This window comes from Salvelinus fontinalis, chromosome 2, assembly GCF_029448725.1.
Source record: "Salvelinus fontinalis isolate EN_2023a chromosome 2, ASM2944872v1, whole genome shotgun sequence".
In the NCBI taxonomy this organism is placed as follows: domain Eukaryota; kingdom Metazoa; phylum Chordata; class Actinopteri; order Salmoniformes; family Salmonidae; genus Salvelinus; species Salvelinus fontinalis.
Window position 1 is genome coordinate 66,321,960 of NC_074666.1, and position 19,683 is coordinate 66,341,642.

At 43.5% G+C, this 19,683-nt stretch overlaps 1 protein-coding gene and 1 long non-coding RNA gene across 7 annotated transcripts in view; both read right to left on the reverse strand.

Moving 5' to 3' along the window:
• LOC129823767 (serine/threonine-protein kinase BRSK2-like) overlaps positions 1-2,964 on the reverse strand; it is a 20,308-nt gene extending 17,344 nt beyond the window's left edge. For 3 of the 6 annotated variants that reach the window (XM_055882749.1, XM_055882742.1, XM_055882733.1), the window contains exon 1: positions 1,489-2,964. In XM_055882749.1, the coding sequence (XP_055738724.1) occupies positions 1,489-1,576 (88 nt within the window). In that variant the 5' untranslated portion in view covers positions 1,577-2,964. The remainder of the gene's footprint in view (positions 1-1,488) is intronic. The other 3 variants (XM_055882772.1, XM_055882765.1, XM_055882757.1) reach the window with 1 other exon arrangement.
• A 6,911-nt stretch (positions 2,965-9,875) lies between these two features.
• Positions 9,876-19,342, reverse strand: LOC129823799 (uncharacterized). The gene is made up of 3 exons (XR_008754693.1): positions 19,178-19,342; positions 10,781-10,888; positions 9,876-10,177 (listed from the first exon to the last, which is right to left on the reverse strand). It is a non-coding gene; the product is annotated as an uncharacterized LOC129823799 (long non-coding RNA).
• Between the last annotated feature and the right edge of the window lie 341 nt (positions 19,343-19,683).

Here is a 19,683-nt window from a genome sequence, read left to right on the forward strand (position 1 = left end):
AGAGATGAGAGAGAGAGAAGAGAGAGAGAGAGAGAAAGAGAAAGAGAGAGGGCGGAGGAGGCGAGGAGATATGGGGGAGAGAGAGAAAGAGAGAGAGAGAGAGGGCGGAGGAGGTGAGGAGATGGGGGGAGAGAGAGAGAACTGAGGCGGCCTGAGAGCGAGCCTGCTCCAGAGCGAGTCACGCCCCTGAGAGAGACTGCTCGAGATCGCCACGAGAAGAGAAAGAGAGAGAGGAGAGAGAGGAGAGAGAGAGAGAGTCTCGAGGACGAGAGAGCCGAGCCGAGAGACCCCCAGCCAACGCTCGAGAGAGAAAAGCTCTGAGTTTGTCTTGTTCGTTGTAGTTCCCTTTATTATCAACACCGATCCATTCTCATTCACAACAAGTGAACTAGAACCACACAGGAGACACGGATGGAGCATGACCTCGCCCATACCATATCGACTGGACTAGGCAGAACCCAATGGCCTAATTCAGCGACTGCAGTCTACATTAATCTGTTTACAGTTCAACCAGTTCAATCCACTAAGGCTACACCAGCCTGTTTCCAGCCCTGTCATCTGACACTCACCAAAACCTCTATAATAAACCAGGCAATTTCAGTCTTGTCTATCGATTTCCATTCATGTCAGCTGGTCACAGGTCTAAACAAGTCTACCGAGGGACAGATTCCCAGACCAGGATTAAGTCGACTCCTAGATTAAAAAGCAGGCTCAGTGGGGAGAAAGTGTTGTTTAGTCCCGGAATAGAGAACAGGCTTCATCTGAGAGTGGTACATCTGCCCTTATTAGATCAGTTCAATCTGCTAGTCCAGTCTCCGCCGTCTAGGAGCCTACTTTACTATGGTGGAGGGTCACTTAGCTCCAATATAAAGGTTCGGGTTTCCCCAGACACAAATGAAACCTAATCCTGGATTTAAAAAAGACGTTTCAATGGAGAATGAGGATTCACTTTAGCCCTGGACTAGGCTTAATCTGTGACCAGTTAGTTAGTTAGACTTCAGAGCACCAGGAGATGAAAGATACCGAGATCGGCCCGACTGGGTCCACGACTCTACCGTTACTGTCAATGAGACGCACACCTCAGAGACACATGGATTCATTCGTAAAGGACACAAACAAGCAGACACGCGCACACAGCTACTCTCACAACAATAGTACCTGCAACATCATACGCATGTAAAAGCTGTGACCGCATGCTTGACATTACTGCCCCCAGATATTTGCAAATAGAAATGCTATCGGACATATTGGCCCGTCCGTGTGAGTTGCTAGCACTACTGTGACATACATCACATACACACACATATCAATACTGAGTACATAATGTCCAGGTGCACATAGAGCGGACTCTTTAGACAACCAATTGTATTTCTCGGCCTAATATATATCAATAGTTACAGATATGACTATTTTCATCTACCATGCATTCATAATAGCAGCTTTTGCGCTTGGTGGCGAGTTTAAAGGGAACGGTGGAAGTATGCTTACCCGTCTGGCCCTTCCCAAGGGTTTTCTCCAACCGGTAAGGCCCGACGTATTGGGCCGACTGGCCTACGGACAGCTCCTTGCTTGTCATGGTGTCCGGGCGTTGAAAGCGAAACGATATGTTGATAAGGAGATCAACTCACTGTTTTTTTCAGGAGGAATTTATAGCTGTCGGTCCTGGCGGCAGAACGGCTCCGCCGTAATAACATTACAGGCGCCTAGCGATGTTGTCACAGGGAGGAATGGAGAGAGCGGTTGTAGTCGTGATGACAATTTCGTGGCCTATAGTCTCGGCTAGGCTACTCCCATGCACTTGCCTTTTTCTATGCGGCTATTGCATACATTTCCCGTCATATAAATTCGGTAAACTCGGTTTATTATCGGGCCGTGAATTGACTAAACAGGAATGAAACAAGGGGACGTTAGAAAGTGGAAGAGGATAACTCGTATGGAGATTTTGACAGGTGCATATTTGAGAAGTCCAAAATAACGCAAGTTATTATGAATTACAATTATTATTAACAATAGACGAAATAAATGTGTCCTATTGTTAATATTGGTATAGACAGATAGAGGTAAGCAGCTGGGATAGCCTATCAAAAACTATTTAATCAGATAGGCTCAATTTAACGGCTAGATTGCACACAATTCTGCACCTCATAGCCTACACCCGATGTCATAAGTGATCCCTATAATAACATAATAATGACATTTGTAAAGAATCTTATCATCGTAACATATTTTTGTCTTCCTCCACCTCTTTTTGTTCCATTTTGGTATGTAGCCTATCTCTGCTCCGTCCTTCCGGCTATATGAATAGTAATTTTCCGTTATAGCCTCAGAGGGGTTGTTTTCCCAATATCCGGTGCACTCTTCGGATTATCCCAGGGCCTGGTATCAGGAAATAGAGGGGGACAGAGTGTCAAAACAACCACCCTGCTATCCGCACCCGTTCGGACTAGCCTACACTTCTCTCAATCTGTATTCCCCAGTCAACGTCTGTCAACAATTTTGCCTTGCGTTTCTGTTTAGACCTAAATGTATTTTTCTTTCGAGAAATAATAGTTTTCTCTATTATGTGAAACGCTCGAGTTGATGGTTGTAATACATCGTGGTTCTACAAAAACAAAAGCATCTTTAGCTGGCGTAGTACTCTCCTCCCTCCCTCCTCTTTCTTTCCCTTGCTCTCTCCCCTCCCTCCCTCGCCGTCTATGGACATATTACACCATCCCGGCTTGCGCTCATGCAGCCGCTGGTTCCAAGATTCATCCTTCACCGGCGTCCTTGTGCAGAAAGATGTAGCTTCAGAAGCGATTCGAAAAATATCTGCTTGTCTGTCGAAGTTCTTTGCATCCACAATCCGTCACGGGATAGCCTCCCTTCTGGCCGCAAAAAAAACGTTATTTTTTCTCTCTCCCCCTCTTCTTCTCCTCCTCATCCGATACGGCAACATCAGCATCCGGGTTCCGTTCCGTCCCCCACCCCCCTTTCTCTCCTCCACCCCATCCTTTCCCCGTCTGCCTCTACTTAAAATATGCTCTCCGTCACCTCCTGTTCGCTCACCTACTTCTGTATTCAAACACACCAACTTTTGAAGGGCTGAGGGACACGCACATGAAAATACCCTTTCCAACATCTAATGGTGTAAAGAAAAGAAGATACATTTGTTGTTGAATCTTCTTGTAGAATAGAATAGTATAGAATAACAAACCGATTAATTTACTTCCTTTTAATAGTATTCGCACGTCCCTCTTTGGTCAATTTCCACGTCTTTCTTATTTCATCCCAGGCAACACAAAATGTAATACAGTCCTTTACAAGTGTTTAACTAAAAGTATGTTTCTCTTGATCTAGCCTATTGATTGGTAAAATCAGACAGATATTATTAATCTCACGTCATTTCTTTGATGTGTCTCGTTTCTCTCATTAGATGCATCAACAGTCCTAGCGAATGGATACCAATAGCCATTAATAATAGACTAATAGGCATAGCATGTTGCCACACCGTCATACAGTTCCGCATTTGTACAAAGGCTGTAGTACTTGTTCATAGAACTGACTTGGCAGAAAGTAACATACAATATTAATTTCATTGCATGATTTAATGAGATTATTTTTGATAGATTTATTGTCCCAATTATTATTATTTGATATGATGGACTTATTATTAGTGTCTTGCGTCATATATATATATATATATATATATATTATATATATATATATATATATATATATATATATATATATATATATATATATATATGTGGGCTTATTATACGACACTAAGCTTATTCAGTGGATCGTTTATAGTGTGTGAATATAATGATACTTTGTGTGAAATGGACTGACTATATCAAATTCCTTCAGATACTATATGGCCTGTATACATTTGAGTGGGCAGTAGGTGCACATTAATTTTTTTACTGCAGTTTTCTTCATAACCACCAGGGGTCAGACTGTATGAACAGGCAGATGACATGGAGTTGTAATTCAGTGGTCACCAAATGGTCGATCTGCAATTGATTCAGAAGCCCTGCACACCAGGGCTGCATTCCAAACACTTAAAAGACAAACGCGAATTGAATTATGGGGCATTTCAGATCCGAAGAGAAAATAATTGTACACTCGCAAACTCCATTAAAAACGAGGGCTGAGGGGCTTACGTTGCAAACTTCCCTTGCTTGGCTAATCATTTGGACCGACGACAAATATGGCCGCGGGGATTCCCCCAAGGGCTGAGGGTTTAGGTCCGAATGCTGTCTACTTTGAGTTTGAAACGCAGCCCAGGTAGGCAAAGTGTATACATTTGGGACCATTACATTTGTCTGAAAACACAAACACCCCCTACCAGGCGTACCGGCAGATCTGTGGCTAAATCGAGTGCGCCTACTGTGCTGGCCAATTGGATAGCTCATATCACCGTGCAAACAGCTTCGAAGACCCGGCTACAGCAAAGTTTGATACTAGCCAACTTTAGATTTCATGACTTTTAAAAACATGACCAGAGAGACCGTCAAAATATTACATCAAATAGCTGCTGTTTTTATGAGTAAGTTATGATTCGGCACTGTAAACGCTGTTTTTATTCATTACTATTACAAAATATAAAACGACAGCTGCAATGGATGAGTAGCCAAGTGTATCGATAGTTCCGCGTTTTCAATATTATTAGCAGCTTGTGTCTATTTTAATATCAAGGAATATTTCACTTTCTCTGGTCATAGGAACAACATGGATTTGTGCATGGGGCAGATGAGACGCGGCTCGAGTTTAAGACGGTGTCCGCTCTATGCTCAGTCTAACGGGAGGAGAGGGACCAAAGGAGAGAGCAGTGACCGTTAGAGGCGGACCCTCTGCTGCTATCTCCCTACCTCCGCTGAGACTAATGCGGTGTTCAAAACTGCGAATTTGTAAATCTCCTACTTCCGACTTCAGTGCGTTCAAGACAACTGGGTTCTCGGGAAAAAAACGAGATCAGACTGGGAATAAATCGTTTTGAACGGTCATCCAACTCGGAATTTCAAGTCGAAAAACTCAGGCATCTTTTCTAGAGCTCCGACTTCCCGACCTGAATATCGCTGATGTCATGATTTGAGCTCGTTTTTCTCCCTAGTTCCCAGTTGTCTTGAAAGCACCATGATCAGGACGCAAGGTACATCAGTCCGGTAAAATAAAAAAGCAAATTGTTGAAATTTATGCTCAGCAATGCCTCGCAAGTGCTACGCCAACTGATCTATTTCATTAACAAAGCTTGTGTTTGAAATATAATATGGTCTGAGAAGAACATCGCTGGCATATATAGCCAATATGCTGTATTAATGTATTATGCCTACTGCACAAACCTCATTCCTACAGAACTGTTTTTATTGGGTTCAAATAAATAAAATGTAAGTCATGTTTAAAGGTTGGTGAACACTGGTGTAATTGATTGAAGTCTTCTTATCCCGTGTATATCCACAGACAGTATTAAGTTAATCCTGTTAGTGTCTTTACAACGAATCCTTCTCAACAACCGATAGAGTTCAGACTGTTCAGACTGTTGACCAGTCAGGTCAAGCAGCAGTTAACTTAGTGGTTCGATCATTGGGCCAATAACCAGAAGGTTGCTGGGTCGAATCCCCGACTGGACAAGGTAAAAAGCTGTCGTTCTGGCTCTGAACAAGGCAGTTAACCCACTGTTCCCTGGTAGGCCGTCATTGTAAATAAGAATTTGTTGTTAACTTACTTGCCTAGTTAAATAAAGGTTTAAGAAAAGCAGGTATAGTACTATGGTGTAGGCTACTATGTGCCTTAATAGACCAGCGGGGAGTTTAAAATGGTATGTACCACATACACTACCACCTCCCAGTAGGGCTGAGTGGTTTACTGTGTTTTACGATATACCAGTATTGATGCATGGACCGGTTTGAGTTTTTACTTTACCTTCTATAACGGTATTTGAATGTTTGGTTTGTTAAATGTGATACGCCGTTTAACGTCCATTTTTATCATTTACTTCGCTACTTCTCTCCCTCCATGCCGCTTTCCACACAGACCTAGCCCCGCCCCCTGTCACTCAATGAGCGCATGTGTTGTTCCTTGACCGCGATACACTTGCGTTCAGTCTGCATGGTCAATGCAGCGCATTGAAACAATGTTGTTTTAGCTTTGCCTCTTCATATAAATCCAGTAGTATTCTATAATTACACTATTAGCTTATGTTGCTTACATCTGCAAACAGCTAGTTTGTCTGTTCTTAGCAAGTTGGGCCTAAATCTTGTTAGCCGCTAATGCTAATCGCTAGGTAGCTAGCTAATAAATGTACTGAGAGTCAGAGCAAACATAATGACTTATACAGCCTGATAATAACAGTGATGGTGTAGACCTAAATCAGCATGTCTGTGCAACAGTACCTTCTAAATCAAAGAGGAATACAAGAAGCATTCATGTGTTAGCTACATGACATGCCAAGAGAAACCACACAATGTAGCCAAAGATTATAGGGTCCCCTAGGAAGCAATTATCAACATTATGGTTCCTACCCTATCACAATAACTCCTCCCTGGCATTTTCATGTCAAACAACACTATTCAAAGTGCCTACTATCATATTTTAACTATAGAATTAGAATAATAATTCTATTTCCATGATTTCAACATTTCACCGGTGTTTTGCTCTAAATTACAAGTGAAATCACTATTGCAACATTTGGTTCAAAATACGTTTGAGATTGTTTGCCCATATCGTACAGCCCTACATGGCAGTGTGGAAATGATCTCAAATGAGTGCAGAAAATGCAGAAATGTATGAAAATGCAAAAAATATATATTTTGGGTTGAAGTTGAATTGAACAGTAGAAAATAATAAGAATGGAGAAGGACCCATTGAAATCACTTAGAATGTATGTGTTGCCACCCTGAGATCATGCACTACATAAGTAGTAAAAATACATTTTAGAAATGTTATAGTTTAAAAACATAAAATATCGTCAAATATTTTTTTAAATAGCGTGATATGATATTTTGGCCATATCGCCCAGCACTACCTCCCAGTAACGTGGGCTCCCCGCGTCTTTATCCCCAGTCAAATCAAGCAAGTGATTACTGTTTACCCCTAACCCTTTACTACTGTTTACCCCTATCCCTTTTAAAGTCCCGGGGGAAAGTTTACCAGCGGGCAGTTTAAATGGTATGTACCCCCATCCACATAGACTACCCCACCCCATCTCAACGCCCCCTTTCCATATGCCTCCCAGTAACGTCCCGCCCCTCGTCCCTGACACATAACTCTGGAATGAACCGAAATATCTCCTCCCTCAGCAAAATTCCACTCAGGCATAGGAGTCCCACTGAAGATCCAGGGGTCCAGTGAGGTTAGAGTAAATATGTCTGGATTGAGCGCTGTCCTGCGGGGTATACAAAGCAAGCTAGATCCACTCAGGGTTTTCTAAAGCTAACCAGCTTCAGTTAGCTTCACCTTTCAATTCAGGCTTCATCCTTACTACGACGGTAAATATTACGCGGCCACCTGCCGCTAACTCTAGCATGTTGCACATGGCTAATCAAACGCCAAACTCTTCGTTGAGACAATGCTGAAACATCAATCCATGGGCGAGTCAGTGCCACATTTTAATTTGTGCCGTAATTAAAACGAAAGAAAAGTTATCTTGCAAATTCGGCAAGCTATGGTGTGGAATATGCTTTTATTAGTGCCATCTTTATTTTATTTCTTATCATTTATGCCGACTTTGGTGTCCTTATTAATGCACTCACCTTTTTTCCCCCACTCCTATTAAGTCATACTGTGCGTGAAGTTTAAAATGTATTCAGTCATTAGTACATTTGCAAAGTTATATATTGTAACATAACTATTTTTTAATTCACAAAACATTTGATTTATACAATATTGAATCAGTCTTCCTCAAATCAAGGGGATGATGATGCAATCTTTGCAAGAGGGAGGCAATCTGATTTCAATGGTTCTCAAATCGTGGTTCAGACATTTCATTCAGGATAAGTGGAGTTAGCCTGCCCCGGAGCTGGTTAGTTCTGAAGGATTTGTTGCCATAGAAATTTACCTGGCTAAAAGGTGAGCCACTTTCATATGACCGGTTATCCCAAGTTGGCCAAAGTTGCCTTGTTAACTCCTCAAACCTGTTTTATAGGATATCCCTCGGGTGAGTGGTTTGTTTGTGTGTCAGGAGGAGGGAGGTTGGGTAAAGGTATGTTCTTTCACATGGAACATTCCTAGGAACGTAGTTGTTACGCACACACACCCTCTATCCCTCACATGCATGTACAGTACCACCACCTACATTGCAATATTTCCTCTCCCATACACAGTCCACACATGCATACTAACCCTAATCCATAGCTAGTGGATCTCCTTTCTCACACACTCAGTTCACAGAGCATTTAACTCACGTTTACAGATATCAAATCAACTACAAGCGATAGTCTTAAGACTTCATGGTCTGGCGTCCACTTATATGGCACTCCTAGTTTTGTGTTGTGCTATGTCCCACTGCCCAGCCCCCTTCACACTCATACCCTCCTTACATGCACACATATTCCTTGCACGTGGTTCCATCTCTCTCTCTCTCCCCCATCAGCTGTCTGATTCTGGAGCCCCGTGGGGTAGATTGACACTTGCATGTACTCACATCCCGATTAGCCTTGGAGTCTACTCACACACACCATAGAAAGTGTGTGTGTCATACCTCCTTGACCCCAACCTCACCCACCTCTGGGCCTTCAGCCAATCTGCAGGACAAACACATATGCACTTAACCCTCAATGTCAGGACCCATTGATCCTGTGCAGTGTGTGGCTGAGTCGCAGTTCTACACCCTTTTCCAGAAGTGTACTTGCACGTTTCCCATCATGTTTTTAAAAGCATATGATTGGTGTAAGCATTAGCTGGAGTCCGTTTACACCATTGTTCAATCCGTATGCGAAAGAGCAAGTGTACAGTTTGGTAGAAGGGTGGAAAATGGGGATGCAGGCTCCGTGTGCCTAGTTCAGAGTGCGTTCGTGTAATCAGTGAGAGTTAAGAGTGCATCAGTCGCATTTGGCAGATTAAGGCTTAACTGCATTAGTCAAATTAAGGGTTAATATCTCATGGTCCTTTAAACCCATTACAAAGAGACAGAATAGTCCCAGGTTCAAACGCTTTCGGATTAAAGTGTTTAAACTTAAAGTAAAAGTGCAAAGAGCGACGACGTCTTAAAATTAGACACATTCACCAGCTTTTGATGGTCTGAGCCCGTATTCATAAAGCACCTCAGAGTAGGAGTTCTGATGTAGGATAATGTCCCCCTCCAATCTTATTCATTAGGCGCTAAAAAGGCTAAACTGATCCTAGATCAGCACTCCTAAGAAGCTTTATAAATAGGGGCCCTGGTCTGCAACAGGTCTAAAAACCCAAAGCCATAGCCCAATTCAGAACATGAAACTGTAGAGACTGGCTAGCCGACAACGTCAGGAAAACGATGAACACGCTTCAAATGGGGAAGAAGTCTGCGTGTTGTGACTATGACAGGAAGCTGCCACGTGGGGAATCGTCAGTGGCACGTTTCAGCTAGTTCTTGATACCGTGGTCTTGTTTTAACTGATGTCACGTCTATGCTAATATGGCTCAAATTCGCTAGCTAGCTAACCAGCAACTGTAACGATGTATTTAAGAGACAAGTGCTCATTGTGCACATTAGATTTTCAATAAACATTGGAGACGAAACATAATTTACATGTCAACAATCTAAGCCAACAAAGTCTGTTTTGCCCCATAGTTTTCCACGCATCGGTTTTGTTGCTAAACAACCAACCCGTTTATTGAGGTTACAAAACTGTTCAAAGTACCCAGAATGACATTTCACATCACATTTAAAAAGAGAAGCAAAGCAAGACGCAAAATGTTATACCAATTTCTTTTAGACTTTATTATTCCATTTTAAATGTATGCATCTCAAGTGGACAATTTACATAAAACCCATAGGCTCTCCGGGAATTGTCTACCAATGGATGTACTCAGCCACGGTGGGAGCAGAGCAGGGGATACAAATCGGAAGACACCATTTAAGCTTCGGGGGGGTTGGGGAGGGAGGTAAGAGGTGGAGGGTTTTTGCCAGGCGCCGAACACCGCCAGTATCATTCAGCCCAGTGCTCGTTGTGCAGAAGGGAATACTGGGAAACATGGAGAACTCAATGCAGTGGGCCTGGAGAGAGAGTGAGAGAAAGTGTGCAGGAACAGAAAAGAGGTAGAGAAATTAGTTTCAGTCATACTGGCTTAACATCTGCCTCCCTGGCTAGAGTGGATAGACTGGCTGGCACACCATAAGCCAGGTCCTGCAGGCTATTCAAATCAAATTGTATTGGTCACATACACATGGTTAGCAGATGTTATTGCGAGCGTCACGAAATGCTTGTGCTTCTAGTTCCGACAACAACTACCAAATACACACAAATCTAAGTAAAGGAATAAGAATATATACATATATGGACGAGCAATGACATAGGCAAGAGGCAATATGCAGTAGATGGTATAAAATACAGTATATACATATGAGATGAGTAATGCAAGATATGTAAACATTATTAAAGTGATTAGTGATCCATTTATTAAAGTGGCCAATGATTTGAAGTCTGTATGTAGGCAGCAGCCTCTCTGTGTTATTCAATTCACATTCCATGAGTGTGCCCCAATATTCAGCGAAGCATTTCCTGTGGCATTACAGAAAGTCCATTACTGGACAAAGAAAGGTTGGCTTTAGTGTTTTAGGAGTCTTATCAGGACACAGCGACCCTGCATATGAACTTACATTTCCTGTGAGTCTAGCTCCTCCTCCCCTCACGACGCCTCCGCTGCACTCTTCAGACAGGCTGCAAACGCCTCCATCAGATCCTTACAGTCACCACCCTCCTTCACACTGCAGAGAGAACACAACCACATGGTTAGGACCTCTGAGGTGGGGGACCTTGGATCCTCTCCTCCAATGCTAGTAACAGTTTGACAGATATCTTTGAAGCATTTAGATAGGTTGGCATCGAGCTCAGCACCAAATGATCCCTGTCAACTCAACTAAAGATGTTTTGGCGTCAAGCCGTCAGCCCTGAAGTGTCCTGGTCCTACCCTGTCCCAGTATGACCTTTTCTAAACAATGCTGGCATTCCTCAGATTGAACCAAGTCAAACTGGTCATACAGACAGACACTGCCCTCACTAAAAGGAGTGAACTGGTTACATAGGTAGAGAGTGTTGGCAGACTGGTCGAGGGAGATTATTTCAGGAACTCGGCACCAAACAGCGGGCAGACACTGACACAACGCATTAGGGTGATGGGGCGAAAGGGACCGAGAGGAGGGAGGCGGGAGAGAGAGAGAGGGATAAACCCATCTGTGAGGGAGGGCGGACATCAGGGAGAGCGAGTGATTGCGTGACGACGCAAAACGGATGACGAAAAGTATGGGTAGGAGGGCAATGGTCAGAGACGGCAGGAGGGGATGGATTGACTGACATGGCTGTCTGCAACCCCACACTACCTCACCATTCACCAGGGGGCATTTCCGGGTGCACCTGCACCCCTCCCCCCCTTGGTTCCATGCCTCCCCCCCACCCCACCCCCTTGTCACTGGGCTGATCTCTATGATGTAACTCACAGCTTGTCTCTGCAGATTAAAAAAAGGTTTATGCAGCCGGTTGCTAGGGGGGGGGGGGGAGAAGGGTCGTTTGTGAATCTGTAGTGTGTGTGTCAAGTGAGTCACTGAATGCATAAGAGTGTACGTGTGTGCGGTAGGCAGAGGCATGGGGGGAGGGTGGGGGGAAGTGATGCGGAGGCAGCAGAGATGACCCAACAGCAGCACAGAGGACCTGGCCCTGAGGCTGTGTGGCCAGATAATCCATCCACCATAAACACCCCCTGCTTTTAACACAGAGAGGAAGTGCTAAAAGACATAGATATGACTGGACCAAACCTACTATGAGAAGCAGGGGGGATAAATCCAAAACAGGCAGCCATTTTAATAATGAAATGACATTGAACTATAATGGAGGGAGGGAAGGGAAAGAGGGATGGATAGAAACACATTCATTCTGCCACTTGTGGGTGCCCCACAAGTGTAGCCCGGGGTTTCGTCAACCAACCAAACCAATTAGGCTTCGTTATGTAATGCTGCCTGAACAGAACAGAACTCCCCTGTCTGTCCGGCTTCAGCTCCACACAAATGATTGGGGGAATCCTTTGTGAATGAACCAAGGGGATAACTTTTGGGGTTTGAATATACTGTACATAAAAAAATATTAGTTTCAAGTTAAAATCTTGGGATTGAGTGATCAACATGCAAGAGTCATCTGCAGCAGAGTGTTACCTCTGGGCATCATAGAGGTTGCAAAGGCAGCGAACGGTGACATCACCGTGATAGCGATCACACAACATTAGGGGGGTGGGGGGCATCAGTCACGTTACGGCACCGCCCCCATGTTGGCATGGCAATGGGCACCGAGAACTTTAGCGCGCATCACAGAGCAAGTTAAAGAGGGTAGGATAGGGTGGCAAGGGCTGGGTTTGTATGGGAGGAAGATGACCGATCAGGTGGTTGGACTGGTGGAAACACTGCCTTTACAATCATGAAATTAAGATGTGAATTATTTAGGGCTGTCGGGCCACTAGTTGTGCGTGGGTCAGCGGTTTGTTTATTAGCAATTGCTAATAACCTACCCGATTTAGATATGTTTCTGCTTATAATTTCCAACATTTTGGTAGACTATTTGTTAGTCAACTTGTCTGTAATTAGATACATGCAGCTTCTCTTCTGTCATTAAACAGTTGAAGTCGGAAGTTTACATATACTTAGGTTGGAGTCATTAAAACTAGTTTTTCAACCACTCCACAAATTTCTCGTTAACAAACTATAGTTTTGGCAAGTCGGTCAGGAGAGTAATTTTTCCAACAATTGTTTACAGACAGATTATTTCACTGTATCACAATTCCAGTGGGTCAGAAGTTTACATACACTAAATTGACTGTGCCTGGAAAATTCCAGAAAAAGATGTCATGGCTTTGGAAGCCTCTGATAGGCTAACTGACATAATTTGAGTCAATTGGAGGTGTACCTGTGGATGTATTTCAAGGCCTACCTTCAAACTCAGTGCTTCTTTGATTGACATCATGGAAAAATCAAAAGAAATCAGCCAAGACCTCAGAAAAAAAATTGTAGACCCCCACAAGTCTGGTTCATCCTTGGGAGCAATTTCCAAACACCTGAAGGTACCACGTTCATCTGTACAAACAATAGTACGCAAGTATAAACACCATGGGACCACACAGCCATCATACCGCTCAGGAAGGAGATGCGTTCTGTCTCCTAGAGATGAACGTACTTTGGTGAGAAAAGTGCAAATCAATCCCAGAACAACAGCAAAGGACCTTGTGAAGATGCTGGAGGAAACGGGTACAAAAGTATCTATATCCACAGTAAAATAAATCCTATATCAACGTAACCTGAAAGGCAGCTATGCAAGGAAGAAGCCACTACACCAAAACCGCCATAAAAAAAGCCAGACTACGGTTTGCAACTGCACATGGGGACAAAGATCATACTTTTTGGAGAAATGTCCTGTGGGCAGATGACAAAAATAGAACTGTTTGGCCATAATGAACATCGTTATGTTTGGAGGAAAAGGGGGGGAAGCTTGCAAGCCGAAGAACACCATCCCAACCGTGAAGCATGGGGTGGCAGCATCATGTTGTGGGGGTGCTTTGCTGCAGGAGCGACTGGTGCACTTCACAAAATAGATGGCATCATGAAGAAGGACAATTATGTGGATATATTGAAGCAACATCTCAAGACATCAGTCAGGAAGTTAAAGCTTGGTCGCAAATGGGTCTCCAAATGGACAATGACCCCAAGCATACTTCCAAAGTTGTGTCAAAATGACTTAAGAACAACAAAGTCAAGTTATTGGAGTGGCCATCACAAAGCCCTGACCTCAATCCCATAGAAATTTGGGGGCAGAACTGAGAAAGTGTGTGCCGAGCAAGGAGGCCTACAAACCTGACTCAGTTACACCAGCTCTGTCAGGAGGAATGGGCCAAAATTCACCCAACTTATTGTGGGAAGCTCGTGGAAGGTTACCCGAAACGTTTGACCCAAGTTAAACAATTTAAAGGCAATGCTACCAAATATTAATGTAAGCTTCTGACCCATTTGGAATGTGATGAACGAAATAAAAGCTGAAATAAATAATTCTCTCTACTATTATTCTGACATTTCACATTCTTAAAATAAAGTGGTGATCCTAACTGACCTAAGACAGGGAATTTTTACTCTGATTAAATGCCAGGAATTGTGAAAAACTGAGTTAAAATTTATTTGGCTAAGGTGTATGTAACCTTACGACTTCAACTGTATGTTGCCCTAGAAGACTAAATGAATCCTTGCTCACAAGAATGTCATACATCAATATAATGAATGCTTCAATCTAGTTGACATTGGTAAAGTTCTGTCATCTCTGCATCTTTTGCAGAGCGAAGATGTTTAGGGACCGGGGAGAAAATACAATAAAAATTAAAAAAGAGAGATTGTGCAAAATCTCCAAATCAGCTGTTTGATCGGTTTCAAGGGAATATACTGAACCAAAATATAAACGCAACATGTAACAATTTCAAAGATTTTACTGAGTTTCAGTTAATGAGGAAAATCAGTCAATTAAAATAAATTCATTAGGCCCTAATCTATGGATTTCACGTGACTGGGAATACAGATATGCATCTGTTAGTTACAGATAACTTAAAAAAAATAAAAAAATGGGCCTCGGTATCTCATTGCGGTATTTTTGTGCATTCATCTTACCAATCGATAAAATGCTAATTGTGTTAGTTGTCTGCAGCTTATGCCTGCCCATACCATAACCCCACCGCCACCATGGGGCAGTCTGTTTACAATGCTGACATCAGCAAACCGCTCGCTCACACGACGCAACACACATGATCTGCGGATGTGGGGCCGGCTGGACGTACTGACAAATTTCCTAAAACGTAGTTGAAGAGGCGGCTTATGGTAGAGAAATTAACAATCAATTCTCTGCCAACAGCGCTGGTGGACATTTCTGCAGTCAGCATGCCAATTGTACGCTCCCTCAAAACATCTATGGCATTTTTTAACAAAAGCGCATTTGCGAAAAAAGCACATTCGTTGCACAAATGTACCTAACCATAAACATCAATGCCTTTCTTATTAAAATCAATACACAGAAGTATATATTTTTAAACCTGCATATCTAGTTAAAATAAATGCATGTTAGCAGGCAATATTAACTAGGAAAATTGTGTCACTTCTCTTGCATTCAGTGCAAGCAGAGTCAGGGTATATGCAACAGTTTGGGCCGCCTGGCTCGTTGCGAACTGTGTTTCTTCCTAACAAAGACCGTCATTAATTTGCCAGAATTGTAAATAATTATAACATAGCATTGAAGGTTGTGCAATGTAACAGCAATAGTTAGACTTAGGGTTGCCACCCGTTTGACAAAATTCAGAATGGTTCCGTATTTCACTGAAAGAATAAACGTTTTGTTTTCGAAATGATCGTTTCTGGATTTGACCATATTAATGACCAAAGGCTCGTATTTCTGTGTGTTTATTATAATTAAATCTATGATTTGATATTTGATAGAGCAGTCTGACTGAGCGGTGGTAGGCAGCAGCAGGCTTGTAAGCATTCATTCAAACAGCACTTTCCTGTGTTTGCGAGCAGCTCGTCGCAGTGCTTGAAGCACAGCGCTGTTTATGACTTCAAGCCTATCAAATCGAGATTAGGCTGGCAATACTAAAGTGCCTATAAGAACATCCAATAGTCAAAGGTATATAAAATACAAATGGTATAGAGAGAAATAGTCGATGCGTCATAACCCCTATAATAACTACAACCTAAAACTTCTGAACTGGGAATATTCAAGAACTGGGAATATTGAACCACCAGCTTTCATATGTTCTCATGTTCTGAACAAGGAACTTAAACGTTAGCTTTTTTATATGGCACATATTGCACTTTTACTTTCTTCTCCAACACTGTGTTTTTGCATTATTTAAACCAAATAGAACATGTTTCATTATTTAATTGAGACTAAATAGATTTTATTTACGTATTATATTAAGTTAAAATAAAAGTGTTAATTGTTCATTCAGTATTGTTGTAATTGTCATTAGTACAAATACATAAAAATCGGCCGATTAATTGGTATCGGATTTAAGGGATAAGGGATGCTTAAAAAAGGGCACCAAAGAGGGGGGAACCATCCAGACCAGTACCCTAAAGAAAAGAGAGTAGGGACACGGAACCAACATCATCCAGCTTGTGAGCAGCGCCCAACATTTAAACAACTTTGAAGTTGGTTACTGGGCCTGTCTGAGTAGGGAACTAAGAGTGACCTAAAGTCACGACCCAGTGAAGAGTTCAATGGCATTGGGACGCCTGCGAGTGAACAACTATGGAGGGGACTAAGGGAAGGCCCACAATGACAGGGATATCATTCTAGGACCAATACAAACATTGTCTGAGTCTCAAATGGTTCACTGGGCTCTGGTCAAAAGTAATGCACTATATATATTAAATAGGGTGTCATTTGGGACAGAATAATTATCTATGGGGCAGGAGGAGAAGATAGATCAAAGCTATGATAAAAATAAAGAAAATAACTGCGAATGATTTGGTTGGTTTCCAGTTGGAACCCTGTTGTAGCTACGGGGTCTCGAATTGCGTTGACAGTGCATACCATCCAAGTAAACCATCCTTTCTGTCAAGCAGCGCAAGCACACACGTCTATATACAAGCCATCGGCTGGCTAGAGTGTTGGATGACAAGTTACACACAGTTAAGGAAGACTCCCAAAGTTACCACAGAACCACATTTCAAAGTACACAGCAGGACCCATACTGGTAGTAGACGTCCTGTAACATTTTAATGTTCAAAGAGGCCGTTAGTTATCCGAGTCATACATTTACACGTCTAACTTTTAGGTCTCCGTGTCCTGACTATGAGATACACTACATGCCCTGGGTAACGAGGAGGTCAGTAAGGGACCTACAAAGCACACACAAATACCAGGTTCAGAGGTCAGTCAATGCAGGTTCTAGAATGTTAAGGCCGGGGGCCGCAAACTGAGCTCAAAGTGATTTCCAGAGGACTTGTTTGGCCCAATACCAAACTGACCCCTAGACCCTAAGGCATGTGTACTTATGGATAACCGAGGGTTATCCAGGTGTAACCAACCACATGAAATTTGTTTGAGTTTGAAGCCGTCAAGGTGACCCCTCCAACTAATCCATGTCTTTCTAGGTGACATGTCAGGGCACGCCAAGCCAGCCAAGATGGCCGCAGTCAGCTGTGCATCGTGTGAGGAAGTTTAAAAAAATATATACAGTATGTTTGCAAGTTCCAAGGGAAGTCGGCAACATGATCATGATCTACGGCCATAGGACAGGACAGGGTATCCTGGACGTTTACACACCAATCCATGCGTGACTATTTAGGATTCATGAGTGGAAGCTCGAAATACATTGTCCTGGTATACTTTACTCAGTCAGCCCTCTGGTACAGCTAGCTACGCTGCCTTCAGCAGGTCCCCTGCCATCACGTGGACCAGGTTACAGGATACAGTACCATTTGAGCTCATCAATGACAAAACCCCAAGGACCGTGAGGTTAACAGTAGAACCCTGGCCTGTAGGATTAACAAAGTGTCCTGAAAAATTGCACCCATACAGTACAGGGCCCTTGACTAATTTTCAAAGTAGATGTGATTTACCGTGGCATCGACCAAAGTGCTGTACACTGTACAAAAAAAATTATTATAAAAAGAAAACGCAATATATGCCCTTGACCCAAGTGTTGAGAAAGCCTTCATCTAGTTTCTAGTGCAAAATTGACAAACTATAAAAGAATAAATGCTGAGGTAAAGGGCACTTGATGCAAAGTGAACTATAGTAGAGGCCTACAACGTGCATCAACACTACACTCTATTCATAAAAAGGTGCCATACCACAAACATAGGGAACTTAATTCAATGACATTCAATTGACCATGACTCAAGACCGCTATGGGCCCACTGAAAATGTTACTAAAACAAAACTTTACATCCAGCAGCCAACCTAGCCCATCCCTAGCATGCCCTGCAACCTACCACCCCCTAAACCCTTATCTCATCCCTCACACCCATCGGGCAGGACGTATCTGGCCTATACAGCCTGGGACACTCCAGGGCCTAGCCCTAGCCTATCCTAGCTCCGAACCCTGCAACAACACATCAAAATACAACACCAAGGGTCAAGATGCGTCTTGGTTTTGGTGCAATGTCAATGTGACGATTGACAGAGTTGAAAACTGCCGAAGGCGAGAGTAGACACGTTACATCAGCCATCGAACCGGGCTTTGACATTGCACTGTCATTGAGCCCTCACACACACACAACCATCCAGGTTTCCTGTGTCTACGCATTTCTAGAGATAAAACCATTAATAATCTCACTCTGCACTAATCTTGCAGAGGGAGGACAGAGGTGGGGGGGGGGGGGGTCCACACCTGTCGGGACAATGAAGCAGTGAGTTAGCGACGGCTAACGCTCACTCAGCGCTGTTGATACAGCAAGGCCAGGGAAGCTGAGCGGGGACAGACATGGCAACATAACGAGGGGGGGCAGCGAGCGGGAGAGAACATGACGTAGGCAAATTCCCTGCCTCCGATCAGGCGTGTGCGAGAGACTCTGCCGTGCTTTGACCCCCAAGACCCCTACGTGCGGACCCCCCATTACACTACAATAGGACCCCCCCCTAACGACAATTTAAATTCAGTTACATTTAGAACATTGGAATTCTTCCATCACCATGCACTGCATTACTCAACTGTCCCACCATTTTATCATGGCGCAACACAAGGATGCCACACGACATTAGCCCATCATGGACCGCTATAGCCTGCCTCTAAACCTGCAAGTGACGGGGGGGGGGGGGGGGGGGGGGATCCACTAGCCGCTTCAAATAAACATAACTCGACACTGAAATCCACTTGGATTACACTGGGAACCTCCAAGTGAAATGCACTAGAAGCACTGCGGCTTTGCCATGTCCATCCATTGAGTTGGAAGCCATGGATGGACATCCCGGAGACGTTGGTCCCGGTGGCAATGGAGGACACAGAGAAAACCACAGCTGTCCGTACGGACACTCACCATTTGTCCAGGTCCGCCTTGATGCTTGCACATGCGGCAGGGACCGGGGCCTCAGCGGGAGCGGCGATCTCGGAGTCTGACATGTCTGTAGAGTTGCCGTGTGTGGGAGTGTCTCCTCTGTACGCCTGTGGGTTGAGTGTTCCAGAGAGAGAGAGGAAGAGAGTGAGAGGAGAGAAGAGAGCAGAGGAGCGTGTTAGTGGGAGGGGCAAGTGAACACATGAGGGGAGGGGAGAAAATGTAACGGGGCAGGACACATGTGAAAATAAGGGTCAGCTCAGTGACCCAGACAAAGTTCAGAGGGAAAACAAATCAAGTGGAAAAATGGGGTAGAGTGGAGATGAGTTCAATAGACTAAAAATGACACTTCAAATATCATTTAAGGCCAGATGGATACCCTTAATGTTCATGTAGGCCTACAATTCATGCACCAACGATGTGGCAGTTGGCAACCCATACCAACAACCGTGTATTAAAGCAGCGGACAAAGCAAAAGTGACATTTTTGCG